The sequence below is a fragment of the Parambassis ranga genome, chromosome 2 (assembly GCF_900634625.1).
Source record: "Parambassis ranga chromosome 2, fParRan2.1, whole genome shotgun sequence".
Taxonomy (NCBI): Eukaryota; Metazoa; Chordata; class Actinopteri; family Ambassidae; genus Parambassis; species Parambassis ranga.
This window is the reverse complement of record NC_041023.1, coordinates 29,189,598-29,212,591: the sequence shown is the minus strand read 5'-3', so window position 1 is coordinate 29,212,591 and position 22,994 is coordinate 29,189,598. Positions and strand designations below refer to the sequence as shown.

General features: G+C 42.2%; 2 protein-coding genes across 3 annotated transcripts in view; one reads left to right on the top strand and one right to left on the bottom strand.

Moving 5' to 3' along the window:
- wnt5b (wingless-type MMTV integration site family, member 5b) overlaps positions 1–22,994 on the bottom strand; it is a 57,571-nt gene that overhangs the window by 18,374 nt on the left and 16,203 nt on the right. The window contains exons 2-3 of one of the 2 annotated variants that reach the window (XM_028431051.1): positions 21,499–21,555; positions 10,473–10,562 (exon numbers count right to left, since the gene is read on the bottom strand). The gene's annotated coding sequence lies outside the window, so the exon portion shown is untranslated. Of the gene's footprint in view, positions 1–10,472; positions 10,563–21,498; positions 21,556–22,994 lie in introns of those variants that run through there. The other variant, XM_028431059.1, reaches the window with a different exon arrangement.
- Positions 3,488–6,924, top strand: fbxl14b (F-box and leucine-rich repeat protein 14b). The gene has a single exon (XM_028431032.1). It carries the CDS (start codon positions 4,114–4,116, stop codon positions 5,314–5,316), a length of 1,203 nt encoding a protein of 400 aa, XP_028286833.1. The 5' UTR covers positions 3,488–4,113; the 3' UTR covers positions 5,317–6,924.

Genomic DNA, 22,994 nt, shown 5'->3' with positions numbered 1-22,994 from the left:
AACACTGAGCACACACATACACACACACGCACAGCTGGGATATGAGGCAGACAGAAGGAGACAGAAAAACAGAAAAAAAACACATGCTGTGCAAGTACACACACACACAGGCAGGTCATGCAGAGAGAGACTCAGCTACTGCTGCTGAAGAGAAAGCCTGTGGCATATAGACCTGCCTCTCTCTGTTTATATGTGCTGCTTTCTACAGTATTTATTTCTGTCTCTTTTAGCTCATCATCCTCTCTTTTACCTTTCCTCTGCTCAGACAGAAAACAGCAGAGTCAGCTGACAGAGACTGACAGATTTTTAAAGACACTTTTGGACCCATAACACAGTCCCACTGGCTGTTTTAAGGCCACACTGGCTGAGCTTTAATTTTAGATTTGAACCATAAAATTTACACAAGCAACTGCTTACTGGGCCAATATATGTGTACAGTTTAACAGAACACGAGTGTGTGAGGATACACACATTATGTTTTATGGCTGAATTAGCTTTTGTCTGCTCCCCTGTTAAATCACAGGCTGTTTGTCCGGCAGACTGAGCCACATTTTAGCTGGGAACTGGTGCTAATCTCCCAGCCTGTTTGGAACTCAAGGTGTTTGCGCTATCATTATATAGCTTGGTATTCATGTCAGGATCGCTATTTTGATAATGCACGACACACTCTGTGCCTGAATACCAAGGACGTAGGTGTTGGCAGCCACAGGGGACAGAGCGGTTAACTGCTTTGTTTTTGCCCTTGATGAAGTTACAGAAGTTGAAAGCAGAGTGGGGCACTCTGGATGTTCTACGCTGATGAATACAGCTTTCAGGGGTCTATGGTACGATCTAAAACATTGTATATTTACACTGAGCTTTAATTCTATATAATTAGCTATATGTAAATGGGACTAATTATACTGCTAAGCAAGAGCCATTTTGAGTCCTTGTGGGAGGTCCAGACTGTTGTCAGGTTGGCAGCATCATAGTCTGCCTAAATTCCCAGTTAATCCAAATACAGGCAAAGAGGTGGTAGGGCAGGCACATGAGTAGGGAGCCCAGAAGTCGGTCTCTTAAAAAATATGCAAGTCTTAATGTTGTCACAAAAAGATAATTTATTAAAGAGCCACTTTATACCAGACTGTAAACCTGATTATTTCTGCTGGAAAGCAGCCTGACTCACTTTTAGAGGGCGCCACCAGAGGCTGCGATGGGAACTGCAGCTTGTTACACTTCCACATGGGCTTCATTTCGCAGCCCTCTCAGGAGGTTGCTGCTAATGCAATAACTAACATGACTGTTTAAAAATGGTGGGATCATTTGATAATTATCAGGAAAGCACTGCTTGACAGACTTGCAGAGAGTATGGCAACCAATCTAGCTGGAGCACTGCTGGGCAAACTACACCATGTCTTAATTACCCTAAGAATAATTTTTTTCTGCTCTAAGTAAAAAGTTTTTTAAAAGATGGGTATGTTGTATCTGTTGGGCTCATAAATAAAGACCCAAAGAGACCCAGAGATGTGATGAACCACACTGTTATATCACTTATAAAGGTTTGTTTTTGATTTAAAATTCATCAAATGAATTTCTGCATTACACTCGTGAGGTTTAATGAGTCTTATTGTCAACCTGGAGAGAGATGATGCAAAACCACTCTTGATTACATAACCTGTAGTGTTTTGGGTTTGTACAGTCATACACTCCTTTAATCTATTAACAATCACCAGTGCCCCTTTCTTGTTCTCATTATAATTGGCTGTGGTAACATTTTTTACCTCCTGAGTGGGAGAGAAAATGTACAGAATTTAGGAAAGATTAAAAAAACAATTTGTAGCTTTGGAGGAGATTTGACTGTTGAAGCCTGAACATTTGCAGCAGCTGCAGCTTTGGGATGATTTTTATGACACAAAGATTACTATTTCTTTAGAATGTGGTGAAATTATTAAAGTGAAAACCAACCTTTTCAGCAAATATATGCACTTTATATTGCCTGAGAATTCTGTAAGGGGAAGGAGAATAGAGAGGAGACGATAGGGAGAAGTGGAAGAGTTGCTGTGAGTTGTGCACGGCTGCTTTATTCCATGTAAAAACGCCTGTTTCTGCAGCTCCACACCCTCTCTATTATCCTCACCTGATCACTGTTGACTCTCTCCTATCGCCCTCTCTCTCTCTCCTTACACTCTCTCAACCTCTTTGCCACACTCCAAAGGCTCCAGCAAACGGCTCCCCTGTCATATTATCTCTCTCTCTCTAACACACACACACACACACACAGAAGCCCACAAACAGCTGAGAGGGAGACAGGCAAGCGTATAAAAAATATATTGTTTACATAAAAAGGCTTCATATGTGCAGACATATGTTCTGGTGTGTGTGCATGCACATATATAAACAAACATTAGACACACATTTGCACACATACCCAGACTGAGAGGGAGAGAGAGAGAGAGAGGCCCCCTGCAGGGGATGAAAGTTCAAGGTAATACACACTGAGTAAGCAATATTAGAAAATATCTATATATAGAGATCTATTACTGATATATTTTCAGTGCTGTCAGCTGAGACTAAAATATATCTTTGATTATTCCCAACATAAGCAATGCCAGATGTGAGGCAACAGCTTCAAAGTGATTCATTTGGCTCTTTATAAGACACACATGAGACAAATAAAGATTCATTTCTTTACACTTTATCACCACACTCCTTTAAATGAAATGTATACACTTTATTTGTATGCTTGTTATTACTGTGGGTGCGTGCATGTGGAGAAAAGGAGATGTGCCTATAAAGCATGTTAAAATTAATTAAAATAGATTTTTTTACATATTGGTTAGTGGAATTTTATGATGTGTTGTTTTTAGTTTTATTGCAGATTTTCAGCCACATGTAATCCTCACAATATCCAGCCGCTGAAATGTTGATTGATCTATTTTCTTTCTATGGTTTTGCAATAAAGTAGGAAATAAAAAAGAGGGCTGTTTACATGAGACAAAGAGCGCTGTATTCTGTTCTTGCGCCGTTTTGGATGGGCTCTGCTGGCATTTCCATAACAACGACGATAATAACAAAATCGCATTAAATCAAACTACATGTTAATGCCAAGTAAGCGGGCTGAAAGTGTTTCTCCGGTTAGTTTCCCGGTGTTTCCTGTGTGGTCCGCTCAAAGGGTTAAAGCCCAAAGTGAACTGAATTGTAAGAAGTTGGTTTCCAAGGGAAACTGTTCGCACCGTTCCAGCTGAGGCGGGACGAACCAACTGCGTGACACGGAGGGGGTAGGGGTGGACCGACACAATTACGAATTAAACCCACTCGGCATCGATTAATAAATTTTAACACGCACATTTCGTTGGAGTAACCTTGTGTTATATCGCTCATGTCAACACTGTTTGTTACCGAAACAGTTTTACCCACACGAGGTTGATATTATTACTTCCCTCCACCCCTCCCGTGCAGCCAGAGTGCTGGGGTTCCTGCCAAGTCCGTTTGAAAAGAGCAGACAAAGGCTTTGAGCCCAGGACGCCCCTCTCTCTCACTCACTCTGCCTACAAAGCCAATGTAGCTCTATCTTTTCCGCTTTTCTATCATGGAGCCGTTTTTAAATAGGAGGCGCTAAGAGTGTTTGGTTTTGTTTCTACTTTCTTATTTTGAAATGTACGGCCGTCTGGATCCCCGCACGGCCGAGAGAGGAAGGCTTTTTGTAGGTATAATACAAGGAAGCGTCGTCTGAGAGAGGGGGAAGGATTGACGCTTTTTCCTCCTCTCCTCCTCCTTCTTCCTTTCGCCCCCCTCTCCTCGTCTTTTGGCGGAGAGAGGGGTTGAGGCAGGAATAAACGCTTTTTTTTGTTTTTTGTTTGTTTTTTTCTTTTTTTAAAAATACATTTGAGTCCTACTGCGCAACCAGACCGGATCACGTGGCATTGGAGAGAGTTGGATCGATTTTGCACAGTTCAGTGTGAGAAAAAAAGAGAGAAACACACAACTCCTATTCCTTTTTTACTTCTGTGGATAACTGGGACTGTTGATACTTCTGCATAATTGCAAGAAGAGGGGGTGTTTGAGTGGGATCCCTTTCTTTCAGCCTTGGAGGTGTGGAGTATTAATTCTTATATGCCTGGGTTTTAAAAAACAATGGAGACGCACATTTCGTGCCTCTTCCCGGAAATTTTGGCCATGATTTTTAGCTATTTGGACGTGAGGGACAAAGGCAGGGTAGCCCAAGTGTGTATCGCTTGGAGGGACGCATCCTACCACAAGTCAGTGTGGAGGGGGGTGGAGGCCAAACTGCACCTCCGCCGGGCCAATCCCTCCTTGTTCCCCAGCCTCCAGGCCAGGGGCATCCGGAGGGTCCAGATCCTGTCTTTGCGCCGCAGCCTGAGCTATGTCATCCAGGGAATGCCTAACATAGAGTCCCTTAACCTGTCCGGCTGCTACAACCTCACTGATAACGGGCTGGGCCATGCGTTTGTGCAGGAGATCCCATCACTAAGGGTTTTGAACCTCAGTCTGTGCAAGCAGATCACAGACTCCAGCCTAGGCAGGATTGCACAATATCTGAAGAACCTGGAGGTGCTGGAGCTTGGTGGCTGCAGCAACATCACCAACACTGGGCTTCTGTTGATAGCCTGGGGCCTTCACAGACTAAAGAGCCTCAATCTGAGGTCCTGCAGGCATGTCTCAGATGTGGGAATTGGACATTTGGCAGGCATGACCCGCAGCGCAGCAGAGGGCTGTTTGAATCTGGAGTACCTGACTCTGCAAGACTGTCAGAAACTGACAGACTTGTCACTAAAACACATTTCTAAGGGGCTGACCAAGCTCCGGGTATTGAACCTGAGCTTCTGTGGGGGGATCTCAGATGCAGGGATGATCCACCTCTCCCACATGACCTCCCTGTGGAGCCTCAACCTGCGCTCCTGTGACAACATCAGTGACACGGGAACCATGCACCTTGCCATGGGCACCCTACGGCTCTCTGGGCTCGACGTTTCCTTCTGTGACAAAATAGGGGACCAGACCTTGGCGTACATTGCTCAGGGGCTGTACCAGCTCAAGTCCCTGTCCCTGTGCTCATGTCACATTTCTGACGACGGGATTAACCGGATGGTGAGGCAGATGCACGAGCTGAGAACCCTGAACATTGGACAGTGTGTGCGGATCACAGACAAAGGGCTGGAGCTCATAGCGGACCACCTGACCCAGCTGGTGGGCATCGACCTGTATGGATGTACCAAGATCACCAAGAGGGGACTGGAGAGGATCACACAGCTCCCCTGCCTTAAAGTGTTGAACCTGGGACTTTGGCAGATGACAGAGAGTGAAAAAGTGAGGTGATTGGAAATGTTGGTGTTTTCTTTTTTTGGGAGTAGCAGGATGATTAGAGGGACGATTCCTGTTGAAAAATCCTCCCGTTTTCCCCCTCCTGTGTGTGAGGTGTGCTTCTCTCATGTGACCAGAATTTTATGTTCAACTGTTTTCTTTCTGTTGGCCTTGCAGGATTTAGTGTTTTGATATGACTTAATATTCTGGCTGGTAGAAAGCAATTAAAACTTACCTTGTTACAAAATTCCCTGTTAACAAATGTTTTGATCTCATATTGAGTTTTAAGAGCTCATAAACAATTCAGCTTTGGAGTAACTTCAGTGCAAAGTGTCATTCTGCTGACAGAATAATAGTCATCTCCTGACACTTGCATCCATCCTTTTTTTTCAAAGCAAATAGAGGTTTTAAAACTCAAGTATGAGTCTTTCCTTTCTTATTTTTGCAGTGAGACATTTTAAGACTAATCTCCGCTACAGCCATCACGCCTACAAAAAACATTTGGCTACCTCGTATGTGGTTATTTTCAAAGGGTGTATACTGTTAAAAAAGAAAAAGACAAGAAGAAGGAAAATGAGAATGAGACTGGGAGAAAATGTGCCTAAAGGGACTGTGTCTACCCCCCCACCTCCAACCCTCCATCCCCTCCCCTCGCTTCCCTCCCTCCCTCTTCCATGAGCAGAGCCAGAGAAAGGAGACACAATCTAACTACCTTTTGTTAATTTACCCCCATAAACAGCAACAATATCCCATAGAGAGAGACAGAGAGAGCAGAAAGGAGGACGTCGCTTTATGCAAAACACATCCACAAGCTTTCTTTCCATTATTATTTTGTGAACTTTAACGAGACGTGTTGTATGACCAATGTAAGGGAGACTCCATAATGACAGAGATATATAGCCTAGCACATGATAAGTACAATGTATGTCCTTATAGGATTATCAGGGCTGTGGGTATTTTTTTGTGAGGGATGCTGGTGGAGACAGATGTCAGTTGCTCAGAGCGTCGTACTTCAAATTGAAGTGATTTACCCTTTATTGATCGAAACTAATCAGGGTTTGGTGTCATGGTTTTATTTTTTCCCACCAACACATTCATATTCATGTTGCTCTCACCGGTGTGATGTACAGAGAGAGAGAGAGGAGGGCAGGGATATCTGTTTTTTCCTCCTCCTTCTCTTTTTTTCTTCATCTCTCTCTCTGAATAAAAATACCCTGAATCCATTTTGAGACATGCTTAGAATAAGGAGCAATCGATTATTTTTCTTTCTCTCTCCTCTGTCTCGGGTTACAAGCGGAATGCGCCTCTTTCTCGCTCTCTCTCTCTCTCTCTCTCTCTCTCTCTTTCTTTCACACACACACACACACACACTCATGCATTTAGGCTGTACACATGCACACGCACGCTGACGCCAGTGTGTGCGCGTTTTAATGTAATGCAATGACCTGCTAGAAAATTAATATACGGATGTGTGTCCTGCTGAAACAGCTGTGTGTGTTTGACAATAAAAAAGATGTACTGTATATTATGTGTTTGTAAAGAGAAAAAAAATGCAGAATCCCAAAATTAAATTGTTTTATATTCTTACGGTTAAAACAATTAAAGATATTTATATAATGAACGAAAAAACAAAGCAGTTGTCTGTTTTATGTAAACAAAAAACATCCATGATAATGCCTAATAACCACCCACACATTTCTCTGTATTGTCCCTTGCATTCTCAAAAGGGATGAAAAAAAATCTCTTGTTATTTTATTATTTATGAGGAGATTCAAAATGGATGCTTGCCGTCTTGATTTGGCTGCAGCGCCTGTGTAATTAATTATCACCAAGGCGTTTATTACAGGAAGCGGTTCCACCCTGCTGATTTTTTTTAATCATCATCGTCTGTTGAAGCACCATAAAAAGTGTTTTTGAGTTATACATTTAAGGTTCAAGGTTTCAAACAGGTTGATGTGGAAGTTTATTTTAGGTTTTTTTCTGCAGCGTTTTATTTCACATGTGGCAGAGCTGCGCCTATGTGGCTGCATGTGCCGAGTAATGAGATCTAAAAAAAAAAGTTAGAGCAGATTTCCTCTCTTTCTGCTTTCCATCAGGATGTGTCATGTGTGTGAAGTGACACACACACACATACACATTTACACAGAGGGTTGCCAGGCCAGTCAGTAGCCATTGTCTGTCTATAGAAGTTAGGAAGGCAGGTTTTGGTGGGGTTTTTTCTCTTCTCTTCCTCTCTTTCTCCTCCTCTTGTTCAGTCACGCATACCAGATCCTAGACAAGGCAGGAGACCCCCCCCTTTCTTCTCTCCTCTCCTTGCTCCCCCCACACACACCCCCACCACCACACACACACACACACACACACACACACACACACACACTTCTTTTTAGCATTCCACACCATCATTCAAAGCATTTAAGCATTCTCTCTCTCCTGACTCTCTGTCCATGGGGATTTGGGGATAAAGGCCAGCAGAGGGATTGTTGACCACAGGGACAGAAAGACACACACACACACACAGAATGTCAGTGTTTGCTGTTTCTTAAGTTTGCTCTAGTGGGTCTTTGGTCTTGTGCAATAGCACTGCAACTAGTGCACACTGAGATGTAAAAGATTTGTCTGTGACATTTTGTGCCGATTTGTCCCAGAAACATCTCGCACGTTAAAAGAGCGTGTACAGCTGTGTTGGTTAACCAGAAGATGTGTGAGAGCTGTGCGTGCTGCAGAAAAGGAACAGAAGTGAGGGGGTAATAAACTGCAGCTTAAATACAGAGAAATGGATGGAAAAGTGGGAGGTGTACAACACTGCTGATTGTTTCTTTATCATGTGACATTTGGCTGCGCAGACCTTTCCCAACAGATAAAGAGAGACAAGGTCATATCACGCATTTCTCCAGAAAGGTCTGCAGGCTGAAATGTAGACTGACGAAGATACAATCAGCTGCATTCAAATGATAATGTGATACTTTATTAATCCCCATTGGGAAAATCTCTTTTTGTCCTCTCCCCTCCACAGGGAGGTCAGAGGTCGGCCTCCGTCTCTCCTGGACCCCAACTGCTGGGTGCAACTGGGGAGCTTGTGTCTTGCTCAAGGACACATCAACAGGCTGGACAGGGTTGCTTTAGCAGGAGGTCACCTCACGTCTCCTTCCTGTTGTGTCATGAGGCGATACAGGGCCACCCGTGAAGAATAAACCATTTTTTTTTTTAAAAATCTATTTTTGGTCTCTTGATGAAAGAATTTCATCAAACAGTCTGTGAGGAGAATACAAACCCGTCCAGCATTGTATAAGTTGCAGTCTCTGATTGTAAAATGTGCTATATAAATAAAACTGAATTGAATTGAATAGAGAGATAGCCCAGGGTGAATTGCTGCTGGGTGTTTGGCATTATGTGGTTACAGAGCATGATATATCACTCTATTGTACACAGTAATACTTAGTGCAGGTCGGAAAAAAAAGCTAAGCAGCTAACATTCATATTCATTACTTCCATTTTTACAAGCACAGTTCTGCTTCCCTTTTGTAACTGTAATTCCCCACATACGGTTGTACTTCAGTTTTTGGATATTGCATGTCCTATCGTTTTCAGTCTATAGTAATATAGGGTAAATATAGGGTAAAATGGCAGCAGCCAGTCAAGAAGTACTAAAACTAAATCCTGTTTTGATTGACTTTTGCACAGAAATTAATGCATATATGCTGTTTTTATTATTATTGTCCTTTCTTGGCGTCTTGTTATGTTTCTATCACTGAATTTTGGATCCTACCACACAAACAGTTGACACAGGATTGAATGAGGAATGTACCCTTTCCCACTTAAGACAAAAGCCAGAGGTTGGGGTCTTTTTGTGCAGGGTGAAATGGGCTTTAGTGAGATTAGGTGCCGACCTTTCAACAGAGCTAAGCTACCTTTTTCCCGTTGGTATGAGTCCTTAAGCAAAGCTAAGCTAAGCTAACCCTTTCTGGCCTCCAGCTTCTCACTGAGCAACAAGAGCACCATTTATTTTCTTAAACCAAAATGTTCAGACAATATTTAGATTCAGTCTGAAAGCTGCCGCCGTGCACCTCATTCTCAGCTCCACTTTCCCTGCAGTTGATGCCGACTGCAGCTGGTTGAGCAGGGCACTCCCAGGTTAAGGGGTTTCATTTGGAGATTCTGTGCACACTGTAGACAGTTTGCATCAAATGGCTTCATGCTCTAAATGGCTTCATGTTAACAAAACAGACCCCGTAGATCCTGCCTGTTTGCATGATTGACAGCTATTAAATAAGTTAATTCAAACACTTTACAGGCACAAACTTTGACAAAGATCCACATTTCTGCTGCATGTAGGTCACCAGCAAAAACTTTTCATGCTATAACTGCTGCTTTTGAACTTTGCTGTGTGTGTCTGTGAGTGTGTGCCTGCACATTGTAAAAGTTGAACTGTGACTCGTCACGTTGTGCTCTGAACCACATTTCCTGTCAGGCAGAGGAACAGCATTATGTATGTGTGTGAGTGTGTTTTACTGCTATCATTAAAGGAATAGTTCACCATTAAAAGGGGAACTGGGGTTCTTCACAACAAAGCAGCGGGGGTATTAGCAGCAGAGTGTTACTGCCCTCCCCCACATGTCTCTGACTTCGGCTGCAGCAGCTCCTTGTCTGCCGCTTTGTCTGTCCGTCTGTCTCTCTGGCCTGTTTTTAGATCTCTGCCTGTCTGCTGGTCAGCTTTCATCCCTGACTTTCTTGTGCTGGAGCTCCTTTTCCTTCCTGTCTCTACACCTCTGCTTGTTCTCTTTTTACCTGTACTTCCATCTCCTTCCACCTCCAACTTTACCTTCACATTTCTCCCCCACCACACCTTCCTCACATGTTTCCTTTACACTCTCCCTGTCCTCCACTCTGTGGCACCTGGTGTTACAGTAGACGGCTCTTTGAAGTCACAGTGGCACTTAAGAGCTGTGTGTGTGTGTGTCAAACTTTTGTTATTATTATTATAAGCAGCTCCAGTCAAGCACATTTGGCACTGCCTCTCTCTAATTGTGAAGCAATGCCACTATACATTTTAGACTTAGTTTAATTACATTGTATGGGAGCTACACAACTCCAAACGATTGTGAGACAACACAACATACGTATAGAGAGTAATAATTAGGATTAGGAGCATGGTGTTAGTTGTAACTTACTTGGTTTAGGGTTGGCAAGGTTGGAGAAAAGAGGAGGAGCAGAGGAAAAAACACCTCTGTCCTAAAGTCTGCTACAGTCAGCCACCCAACCTGAAGAGAAAGAAAAAAGAGAGAGGGGGCGTTAAGGCAGAGAAAGAACGACAAAGTGGTAGAAAAAAATGAGAAAAAGGAACAGAGGATAGGAACAGATGAGAAAAAGGGAAGCTGGTGAGAAAGAGGAGAGCGAGAGAGGAATCTGTGAGTCACTGTTTAACTGTGGGCTGCAAAAAGTCGGCTAGCCATGTTAAAATACCGTCTGGGCACACACACAGACACACACCAAACTCTGACAAAAATCTGCCTAAAGTTTTTTTGGCACAACACACACACACGCAGGCACACATATTAAAAGTATTTATGAAAAAAGGCTGCCACCGCCTCTTTCATACTTTGCTGCCCAGCAGACCAGCTAATTATTTTCAGTTGGACACACACACACGCACACACACACACTTCTGCAGCACATTCCTCTGAAAGTAATGAGCTGCTTTTCAACAAAGGTAAGAATTTAGCAGAAGGTCAAAAATAATTCTCTCCTTCTCAAAACGTAGGTTTTCACAGCAAAAAGAAGGAACATCATACAACCTCTAAGTGATTAATTATTGATGGTTTAACTTTAAAAAGGAACTTGGTGGATTGTCATTAGATCTTTTCTCCTTTTAAAACACCCTGAACAGATATGTTCTGATGACATTAAAGGAGCAGTCTGTAGGATCTCATTAGATCTATGGGCAGAAAGTTATTATAATTATGTTTAACTTTGAAGCACAAGCCCCTAATATCAGCAGTGGTAGAAGTGCGCCTCCACTGAGCACACCATGTTCTGCCATAGATTCTTCTACATGCTCAGAAATAGAAGGTATTCATTTATCTACAGTAATCTCCATCTCTAATCTACAGTATCACCATTAGGTGACACTACTTGTTATGCACTGGTCCTAACTGTTGTGAGATTGTACATTTAACATGATTCAGCCTTTTCAGCAACATGTTTTAGTATAATTTTGGTTTTATAACAAGCTATAGGAGCAGAACTGGTGGCTTAAACTGACTAGGTGATATTAGTTAAGTATGATAGTTATATTTAAATAGTTTACTTAAAGGTAGGGTAGGAGATTTCATTCTGATGCACTTTTTGTTAAATTAGTGTAACTTCTCTATACAATCCGATAGCAACCGATTAGTTCGGCAGTTTGGCATTAAAACAAAGAATAATAATCATCTGTGGAAGCTATAAAACACTAAAAACATCAGCCAATCCTCCGGGTGGACCCTGCGTGGAGTATTGGCTGGTTGTCACTCTCTTCCTGCTCTGCACACCAGAGAGGTACGTGCATGATGGCCGAAGTCACAGACCGCAGCCCGTCTTCAGGTAATGCGCATCCATGTGATTGGGAGGCGTGGCTTTGGGGTGAGCTCCGAGAGAAAGGGGCGTGTGTTTACTTTTGAAATCTGGCTGACTCTCACCGAGTTTTGAAAATCTCCCTACCTTTAAGGAAATGTATAGCAGACAGAAAAAAATACAGAAAAAGAAAGTTTTAGTTGCCTTTGCACACATCCTAAAGACTCTAGAATCTAGCTAGCATTCTGGTCATAAAAAAACAAAATATTTTAACAGATTGAATGAAAAAACAACACATTAAATCTTTAATTTAAAACCATAAGGCCAAGCTTCATTCATAATCAACCCATGGATGCTGTTGCTGAATCTTTTATAAAAGCCTGGGCAATTACACTGTGAGACTGAGAATTATGCAGGATGTGCTGCTGACTTCTGCTCCCTATTCCTGCTTCGTTCGACAGATACCCGGCAGAGAACGGCAGGAAAGAGAGGATGGACAGGGAGAGAGAGAGAGAGAGAGAGAGAGAGAGAGGAATGACACGAGGGTTCATTTTAGCTTTCTTTGTCTGGATGTGAAACCACGTGAAGCTCTGACAGAAATGTGACAGATACCTGCAATGTCAAAAAAACCAACGGGCTCACACACATTCTAATTTGTCAGGTGAGACAGTGTTTTGGTAGCATGGGAGGTGTGGTGTGCTTGTGCGTGCTTGTCTTCCTGTGCACATGTGATTGAAGGTGTATGTGCATAATGCATGTGCGTAGACATTCACTTTGTGTGTGTGTGTGTGTGTGTGTGTGCGCACCTCTCTGCCAGCTCTCTGTACCTTCCTGTCAGCTGAACTTGTCATTCAAGCGTCAATAAAGAAAAACTTTCTCTTTATTTAGTTTAAAATTTGTCATGCTCCTCTCAAACAAGGGATATAGGCAGAAAGGAAGACAGAAAACTGCAGCAACAGTGAAGTGGGGGTTTAACACATGTTTGACAGGAAACACTGCACGGAACGGATTTCAACGTGTTAACAATGATTTTACAATGCTTTTTTTAGATGCATCAGAGAGGAGGAAGGAAGAGCAGGTGGAAAAGGTTGGAAGTTCGATTCACTCTTACCGAGGCAACAAGTACAACATTTAGAGAGACTGAAGTTGTATTTAGTTGTATGAGGTGTAAAACTGCCACATCACACAGGTTAAGCCTAGGAAAAGATGCAACAAGCTTCTCTACCATTTAAGTGATAATATCCTGCTTCATCTGCCTATCAGAAGAAGGTATATACCTACACAACAGTGGTTGTTGCTGCGGAAAACAAAGCCAAAAGAACGGTTTTACATTTTGGCATCTATACAGCTTTTAACTTTATATTATTAATATAAGTAATAAAAATCAGAGGAATAGTTTAGCTTAGCATAACTAGCTGATCAATAACAAAAAGAATCCACCTACCCTACCCAACCCTCTAAAGCTATCTGACTGTGAAAGATGTGACCAGCACACCCTAGCTTGCAACAGCCCCCTACTTCCTGTCTTAATGCTAAGCTAAGCTAACCACCCTGATTGTTACTGTGCAGATATCTTGATCGACTAATCTAATTACCAGGAAAAAGGTCTTTTTGGCGACTGACAGACAATAGTGGAGAAGTAGTCATGCTGTAGCAGGATAAAAAGCCAAACACCTCAAAGCTCATCAGAGCTCATCACCATTGACTATTTTCAGGAGTCACATGAAGGCTCAAAAATAAAGGCAAAGCATGCAGCTTGTGTGCTGCGATGAAGGAAAAAGGGACTCACACAAAAGATTGTGTAAAGTAAAGCAGAACCTGGGTGATCAGAGGACAGAGAAACTGCTGGTAATTAACCTGAGCTGAAGTGAACTTTATTTAATTGAACCAAGAGTGCAGGTCACTTCCTGTTCAATCCAATTAACCCAGGAAGTGGACATTCAAACCATAGGAAAACCTCCATCAAACAGTTATTTAATATTCAGTATATAAAGGCTTCATTGAGACAGAGAAGCACTCTTATCTTGCTGTAAATGAATTACAGTTTCAATTTGCATGTTGAGTGAATTTAATGGAAAGTGGCTCAGACCCAGAGCGTCCACCAGAGCTGTGGTGTGCCTGCTGATAACCAGACTGTCAGTTATGGATTTGGCAAAGAAAAAAAAAAGCTTTATTCACACCTGTGTGAAGGCCCCTTTTTTCACTGGCTTATATGTGTGCCGATCTGTATGAGGTCTCTGGCAAAGACTGATATAAACTGTTGGAAAGAATTCATGCAGACTTTTACAGTGAATCTAGTGAATATGTTGTTCAAAGACCTTAGAATTATTATTAACATTTTTAGGCAATCTAAGGTTAAGATGTTTTTTAAATTATTACATGTGGTCTTTGTACAATGAGAAAGTCACACATTCATTTTGACCGCACACCGTACCTACATTAAACGCGGCGCACTGCTGCTCTGAAGCCTGAACAGATGTGCAGCAGCAGCAGCAGAACCGCGGAGTGGCGCAGATCTCATTTCAACAGATGTGATCGGACTTGGAAAAACCTGCAGTGCTACCAGGTCCGTGGGTCACTGAGTCATGCACGGAAAGTCAGATGTGATTCTGACTGAATGAAGCAAAGAGCCACAGAACTCCAAAGAACTGAAACCAGCCGTCTGCATTTTTATCATCAGCTACTTCGTGTCTATGAACGACATAAAGGGACTGATGCAAAGAAAGAAACCAAGAAAACGAGGCAGTGACATATATGATTACAGCCAGTGTGAAAAAGAACAGAGTGAGATAATTAGTGTGTTTGTGCAGGAGAGAGATTTTAAAAAGAGACAGATAGAGAAGCAGAGTGAGAAACAGACAAGGGAGATAAAGAGAGGAACTGAGTGTGGAATACAAAAAGGGGCTGTGTGTTTGTACACCAGGTGTGTATCTGCCCTCCCCAAGGTCCTTCTAGCTGTCTTCTCCTATTGATTAGTTCATATTGATCTGGCCTGACACACACACACACACACACACACACACACACACACACACACACACACACACACACACACACACACACACACACAGCATGGTTCACTTGATTTAGCCAGGCTTTGACACAGGGGACATGAGGGTACATTGTTAACACACATGCAAGCATGTGCGTGCACACACACACACACACACACACACACACGCGCGCGCAGATACCTTCTATTATTTGGTTTCTTAAAAGGACAACCATCTCCTCTTTGACACACTCACACACACACACACACTTGTCAAACAGCGAACACTCACTCTGCCTGTTTGCTCATGTGCAGTGGTCGTCTGTCTGGCAAACAGGCAGGAGAAAAAACAGGCCTGCAAGAGACAGACTGTCAGTGAAAAACTAAAGGTCTTCTGCAAACTTCATAATTCTTGTTGTCTGTTTTTTTAGGCGGTGAAATGTTTGTAGTTTAAATACCACACATGATAGTATATGTTTTAGCATGTTACAAAGTGATTGGCCAGTAGCCAGGGCTGACTCATGGTAGCTGTAATCAACATTTTTATGTAACAGTTTTAATTCTACAGCATGAAACCTTTGCCACCCCTTTCGGCAGTAGGAGAAATTACGTAAACACTGTAAACACAGTAAACTTGGCTCTGATGGGTCACAGAATGATGCCATAGGAGCTACGCTAACCCAGCTAGGACCAAAATCTGTCTTTGGCATACTTTGATAATGCACCGACCCATTTCCTCAGGATGGTGTCAGGTGTTTGACTAATTTGAGCTAATTTGCTAATACTGATTAGCATTTGTGTGTCTTCATTTACCTTTCCTAAAAAATAGAGTATTCTGTATGAGTAAATATATCTGTGGAAGTTTTCAAAGTTATGAAGTTCATGTTATGGTGCTAACAGATTTAAAACTATTTGGTTGATTGCTAATTATAGTGAAATTTATGTGGCACTAATAGACTTAATCGACATTTTGTGAACTTGTTAGGCATAGGTTTGAGTGTAACTCTTCCTGAGACTTTAATCCTTTCTCTGGGAAAACAGTTTCTTTTTTTTATTGTAAACTTATTTATGCACTTTCCAGCTTTAGCTAGCTCTTTTGCACCCATCTCTGTAAAAGTATACCTACTAATAAGCAGACAGACTAAATTTGTGACTGAAAAATCCAGTGAATATGAAGACTAGAAACATGATTCTGCCTTTATGGTCCTACATAAACATATAGTCAGACACCCTGCTCTTTCTGAATGTTTTGGGTCAGAAAACCATTTCACTATGAAACAAACAGATGATTGTTGTCAAATAGAGCCAAGTGCCGCAGCCGTAGCCTGGAGGCAGCAGCTGAAAGTTACAGGTTTGTGACCGGAGGGTCAGCGGTGCAGGTTCTTTGGCTGGCTAGAAGGTGCAGGTGAGGTGAATTAGTAATGGTCTCTCCCATTTTTAATGAAACAAGAAAAAAAATCATACAGTCATGTTAAGGTGCCCTTGAGCAAAACATTTCACCTCCAACTGTTCCTGAGCTGTTTAGTAGCAGCTGCAGCAAAGAGTGTTTGTTCGAGGCAGACCCCAGTGTGACTCTGTGGAGGTGTGTAAAGGTGATGCAGGTCGAAGTGTGTGTGCATGTTCTGTCTATGTTCACAATGATAGCAAGGATGTGAAAATATGTTAAAAAATACAATGTGGACACTCAGTCTGCTCGTCAGCAGCCTTCTAATGAGAGGGATTTACTTGTCGTGACCAGAATGATGCATGATGGGAGCTGGTGGCAGGTGCCCTGACACATATCAATATGTATACTCACACTGATATACACCACACACAGATACAGTTTCACATCTTTTTTTTTATTTGTCCTTCATCCTGGCTCTCTGCTAGACTTTCCTTTTTCCCCTCTTTGTCTCAGAATCAGAAGAAACGTCACTGTCTGTCTCTGCCTTTGGTCTTTTGTGTGCACGCACACACACACACACATACAGTATGTGCACAGATACACAAACACCTGCACCCAGAGCACCAGAGACACACACACACACACAGCCTGCCTTCTGCCGCTGCTGTGATGGCTCCGAGCTGTCAAAACATCCTCGCCTTCTCTCCCTCTCTCACCAAAGCAGCTTGACTGAGCTTGTCTATGCAGGTTCACAGAGATGCTGTCTATCCACCCTCATTCTTTCTTTCTTTCCTTTTTCAATCTGGATTTTAGTATGTTGATTTTGTATTTATTTGCTTCCATCTACACAAGAATCAACATATACATTTAAAAAAATACTTATTTGAGGTCTTGTCCACACAGAGGAGGAGACATTTTTCTATCCCTACTAAGATGCTTACAGCTGAATCATGTCATCCTCCTCAAACACACAGTCAGCATGTGGGAGAGGCACAACCTTGTTACTCTGTTGAGTCCCAGCTTGGACTAAGTTGGCTTAAGTTCCTTGTACAAATCAAAATGGGCTCAGATGTGGACAGGAGGGTGGACAGTTGGAGTAGGTGTATGTGGACATGAAGCATGAAATGTCTTATTCCAGTAAATCCCTTGCAGAAAACCTATCCAAGTACTACGATTTGGCAGCATAAATGGAAAAACCTGTGGGTCCATTGCACACTAACTCTTTTTAAAATCAGCCAACCAGTGTTAAAGTGCAAATAATACAGTTCCTGAAATGGCCACAAGAGGCTGGTTCCAAAAGCAAGTAATTCACCATAGTCCTCCATGTTAACATGTCCAGCTTTACAGTACAGATAAACATGTTTACACTCTGAAACAAAAAACATGTTTTAATATCTTTAAGCTCCCTAAATTAGGTTGCTAGCTGTCTGCCTAAGCTCCACCTCTTTGCCTATTTTTCGATTAGCTTGTAGAACCACACTAAATTTTATCAAGCTTCTGTGTCTGTTTTCACTCAAAGAGGATCACATGATGCAAGCTCAAACACATTTCTGTTCCAGCCAGGAAGTACACATGAGTGCCTGCATCATCGTAAGACCGTTAATGAAGAGGCCTCAGTTTGAAAAATAATGAAGACATGATCTAAGAGGAAAAGGTGTGTTTATAAATTCAGCCACCTTGATGTGGGCATTACAGCCATCTGTGGTTTCATCAGAGTCCATTATTGAGAGTATTGTTGAAGCCTCCCCAGCTCATTAAAAATGAATGTAGTACCCAAAACATAATCCAGGTCATAACACACCCACGGCTAGCATACATACTGGTGAATTCATCCCACAAGGAAACAAAATATTTACAGTTAAAGAGCATAAAACGTCATCTTTCTGGCATTTTCCTGCTAGAATGTATCTCTGTCCTCTTTCCTGGTTGTATCTGCCTCCCTTTCTTTTCCTCACTCTCTCTCCTTCTTTCACACTCACACTCACACACACACACACACACACACACACACACACACACACACACACACACACACACACACACACACACACACACACACACACACACACACACATACACGAGTGCTGTGTGTTTGGCCTGCAGGGTTTGCACAGCAGGGAGGAGGAATCAACCGTATGGCAGACATGAGGACGGAGCCAAATCTGGCTTGTACACATGGTGTGTGGCCGTGTTGCCCTGTGTGTGTTTTGTGTGTGTGTGTGAGTAGCTGAAGGCAGTCTGCACTTAAATATATATCAGTATATATCAGGGGCAGTGGTTGCCTAAAGGTGAAATCTGTGTGGTTTTCACTGGAAGGCTGCCGAATGAATGAATGAAAACCTCCATCTTCTGTCACCGTGCCCTTCAGCCAGGCACTTAGACTGCTGCTGCTGCAAAACATGTGAATGTAAGAACAGTAATAGAGGACATAGTCTTCTCTGTTTGTTACTGCTTAGAATAAAACATAAAGTATTTTTCCTCAACATCGACTCTTAATGTCAGATCAGGAACTAAAGGCTTTTTTCCACTGCAGGAACTCAGTTTTACAGGGACATTCCCCTAATAGGTCCTTTTAGCTTTTATGTTTCCATGTTGTGTACAATCCTGAACCTAAGTGAATAGTTGTAAATTTGTTTATGTCTGGACTAATCTGTAGTATAATAAGCCAACAAAGCTTCCAGTTAATTCTTTGTGTTGATGTTCTGTAGTAGAAACTATTTCACATGATAGTGGCCTTAAAAAATCTTCAGGATACAGCAAGTTGCGAACGTGAACAAAAACAAACATGAACAAAGATGCAGCCCCCCTAAAAAGGACTATTGGTTCCTGCATAAAGTGACACATTGAGTTGAAATATCTTGCATAGACCATAACAGAAGAGCCTTAAATTGTATACACATAACACTAAAGTGATTGTAAATAAAAACAAACAAAGCTGTGAGCAGACATGGTAAACATTGTCTATAGTTGTCTATACACCGTCTTTGTTGAGCTGTGTGTGTGTAAAGTGTCAAAACGTCTCTAATACAGCATGGGAAACACATGTGTTTCTGCACGCGTGTCCATGTCCATGTCAATATGCTGCCTACAGGAAAATATGCATGTAATTTAATTGTGTGTGCATGCATGTGTGTGTGTGTTGTATACTGCTGCCAGCATGCAAACACACGTTGAGCGCATGTGTTTGAGAGCGTCTCAGCTCGTGGTGGTTTTGTCAGTGCATGAAAAATCATTTATTCATGTTTCACTCACTCTTTGTGTGCGTGTGTGTGTGCGTTGCATGCAGTTATTTGTCTTGCATGCATGCTTTAATAGATACTCTTTGCGTACATGTGTAGCTGAATGCTGGGCTATCATGTCTGTGTCTTCATGGTCTCTTTATGTTTGTTGTTCAGCTTTTTTTTTACCCCATCTCCTCTCTGACGCCTCTAAATAGCTATCCAAATCCTGTGTGTGTGTGTGGCTTAAAAAATGCATATATTCTATAAGAGGGAGGAGGGAACAGAGCGTGGTGAAAAGAAAAATACAGCCTCTGTGTGTGTTGTGTGTCAGTTGACTTGACATCTGATCTTGCTGAGTATGGTAAAGAAAAAAGTGCTGAAAGTACTGTGTGTGTGTGTGTCTATGAGTGTGTGTGTGTGTGTTTTGTGGCCTGTATGTGTCCTCGTTTCTGTGTGGGTGGTGAGAGGAGGGAGTAAGGGAATAGGGTGTGTGTGTGAGAGAGAGTGCATTTAGTTTAAGTGTCAGCATGCCTTCGTGTATGTGTGTGGCGAGCAGGAAGAAAAGAGGGAGTGAGACTCGGTGAAAGAGAGGCTGAGAGATGGATGGCAGGGAGGGTGACGAGGGAGGAGGGAGGGGTGGAGACAAATTTGAGGAGAAAGTGATGGGAAAGAGAAAGACACCACCCCCTGAGCCTGCTCTTCTTCGTCTTTTTCTTCCTTATTCCACGCTATGCTTCTCCACTATGGTATAAATGTTAAATGAACTGCGTATGTTATGAATGAATGTTACATCAAAACTCTTTCTTTCTGTCTTTGTCAGAAAAGCTGTCTCTCCAGAGCCTTTCTGACAAATAGACCAGTTTGATCACTCTCACATATGCACACACACACATTGCATGTGACCAAGAGAGTCTCCAGACTTCACACTTCAATCCCTCATTTTTCAATCTTTGTGTGTCTTTGTGTGTCATGTCTTACGTCTGCCTTGTTGTACTGTTACATCAACAGGGAAGAGTATCACCGAAGAATCAATATTTCATCCCATCGCTTCTAAAAAATGCAAGATTGACAAGTAAGGAAAGGGCAAAGGGAGGAAGAACTTGGCTGAACAACTGACTGGTGAATGAAGGTGAAGGTACACAGCAGTCAATGGGTCAATGAGAACAGGTACAGACAGGCAGGGCGGGATACAAACACAAAGGGAACAATGCCACTGGAGAAGGACGTCACCTTTAGGAGCTGCGTGTGAAAACATGAACATGAGTTGGAGTGGACTTTAAGCAGACCTAAAGCATCTGAAACAAACACTCTCTGGACCTGGTTCTCCTCATGAGTTCATGTGTTGATCTGACTCTTCTACTCGCTAAGAAATACTCTTCATTTAGAACTCTAGAGCTTGTTCATATTTTAGTTCCTGTTTCACACAAAGCACTTTGAGACAGCAGTAACTTTTCTAGAGCTTAAATACATTCTGTGCAGGAACTGAAAATGATCATCTCAGCAGCATTTTCAGAGTCTTGTTTCAGCTCCTGCTCTCCCATCACAACAGGAACTTACAATGTATTTCTAGAGCAGGAACTTTGCTGGGGACAGATATGGTTTCGGTCTCAGGGCCCTGTTTTACCCTTTCAACCCTTGTGTTTCTAATGCGATGTAGGATCCACCAGGCTTTCCCCACCACTTTTTGGAACCTTTTCACCCCTCAAAATAGCACTGAAAGAGTTCCTGTAGTGGATGTTCCAGCAGTGGAAAAATGCAGCCAAACACCCTTTCACACAAAGACCATCACTGAGATCAGCTTCTGTATTTGCTCAAACAGTGCACACTTTCAAAAGTCATGCTGTTGTTCCATAATTAAAACTGTGCTCTCTGCTGCTGATTAAAACCGTGATGTGAACGAATGCAAACGTCTCATAAACTCACATGATATATATATATATATATATATATATATATATATATATATATATATATATATATATATATATATATATATATATATATATATATATATATATATATATTTTTTATAAAAATATCCTTACTTGTGTCTACTGTGGTTGACAGATGGTGTGAACTCCTTTTCTTCTTCCTGTCTTCTCCTAAAAAAGATAAAAACAAAAAAGAAAATGAGGCATGAAAGAACATGAGAATATGTTAATACATTGTGTAGCCTGTGTTACTATGGCTCTGACACTTCAATCAAAGACCCAGTGGCCACACACACCGGGCCACTGTGCAGACAGGCCTATTGATTTTTGTGGTAACACTGTCCTGTCACCACATGCAGTGCTACTCTACCTCTGTGACCTCCCCTCCCTCCCCTCCCCCACCTCCTCTCATACATGTGTATATGTGACACTTTTCCCCTATCCTCCCTCCTTTTCTGTCCTCTTCTCACCACTGTCTCCCGTCCTCCCCTCCCTAGCCCTGCTCCTCTATCTTCTCCCTTTGTCTCTTCCTCTGTCCTCGTCATCCCTCTTCCTCCTCCGCCTCCTACTCCTTCTCTTGTTTAGGCTGAGCTGATTGGAAGTGGGAGAAGCGGTGGGCATTTGTTGTGACATTACCGCGTGTCACACATGCAGAAACCTGTGCACAATGTCACGCAAACGGATACACACAGAGATAAAACAGTACAAATAAGAAAATGTCTCTCCAATCCCCTGGAGAGCAGAAGCAGAGGAAGAAACAGAGATTTCCTGCTGTGTTTAGGAGAGCTGGCAATGCTGCTACGTGAACAGAAAAAACAAGAGAGAGAGAGGGAAAGAGGAGATAACAAGAGAACAGGGAGGCTGAGGAAAACATCCACATGCTCCAATAAGCTTTGAATTTCATTATATTTACAGAATTAAGACAATCTGATACCTTTATTCAGTACTGAAAGAATGACTCTAATATACAAATGTATTAACTGCTGCATATCTTTCAATAAAAAGCTGATAGAATCATGAGCTTGGTTGTGTTGCCATCACTTCAGAGGTCATTTATGTGCAACTTTTTTGACCACACAACCAAAACAAAAGTTATTAAACTGAACTAAAGCAGTGAGGAAAATGGACTATGAAGAGATCACAAGGTAAAAAAGTATGGATTACAAAATATAAATGGCAGCCATGTCATGCAAAGGTCTTAACCCTAACCTACACTTCACCTTCCCTTTACTTTATACAGAATGATTTATATCATGAAGGCTTACTTTGTGTCCCTAAAAGGCAACAAAAATGTCCCAGAAACATGACTGAAGTAAGCAGATTTGTGTCCCCACCACAGCAACACACACACTACTCTCTCTCTCTCTCTCTCTCTCTCTCTCTCTCTCTCTCTCTCTCTCTCTCTCTCTGACGATGCTATTCATATTTAAAGACTCGGGGTCTTTTAAGTGAACACAGCATGGAATAGAAGATCACAATGTGCACACACACATGCAGAGAAAGGCAGACAGTGTGTCTCTACGGACAGGTATTCATTTAAAAACCTTCACCTCATTTACACTACAGCTTCATTTTAAAGGGAGCCTTGTGTTTACAGTATAGATCCAAAA

Excerpts from the sequence above, each read along its gene's own strand:
- fbxl14b (XM_028431032.1), top strand. The coding sequence starts at position 4,114 with ATGGAGACGCACATTTCGTGCCTCTTCCCGGAAATTTTGGCCATGATT.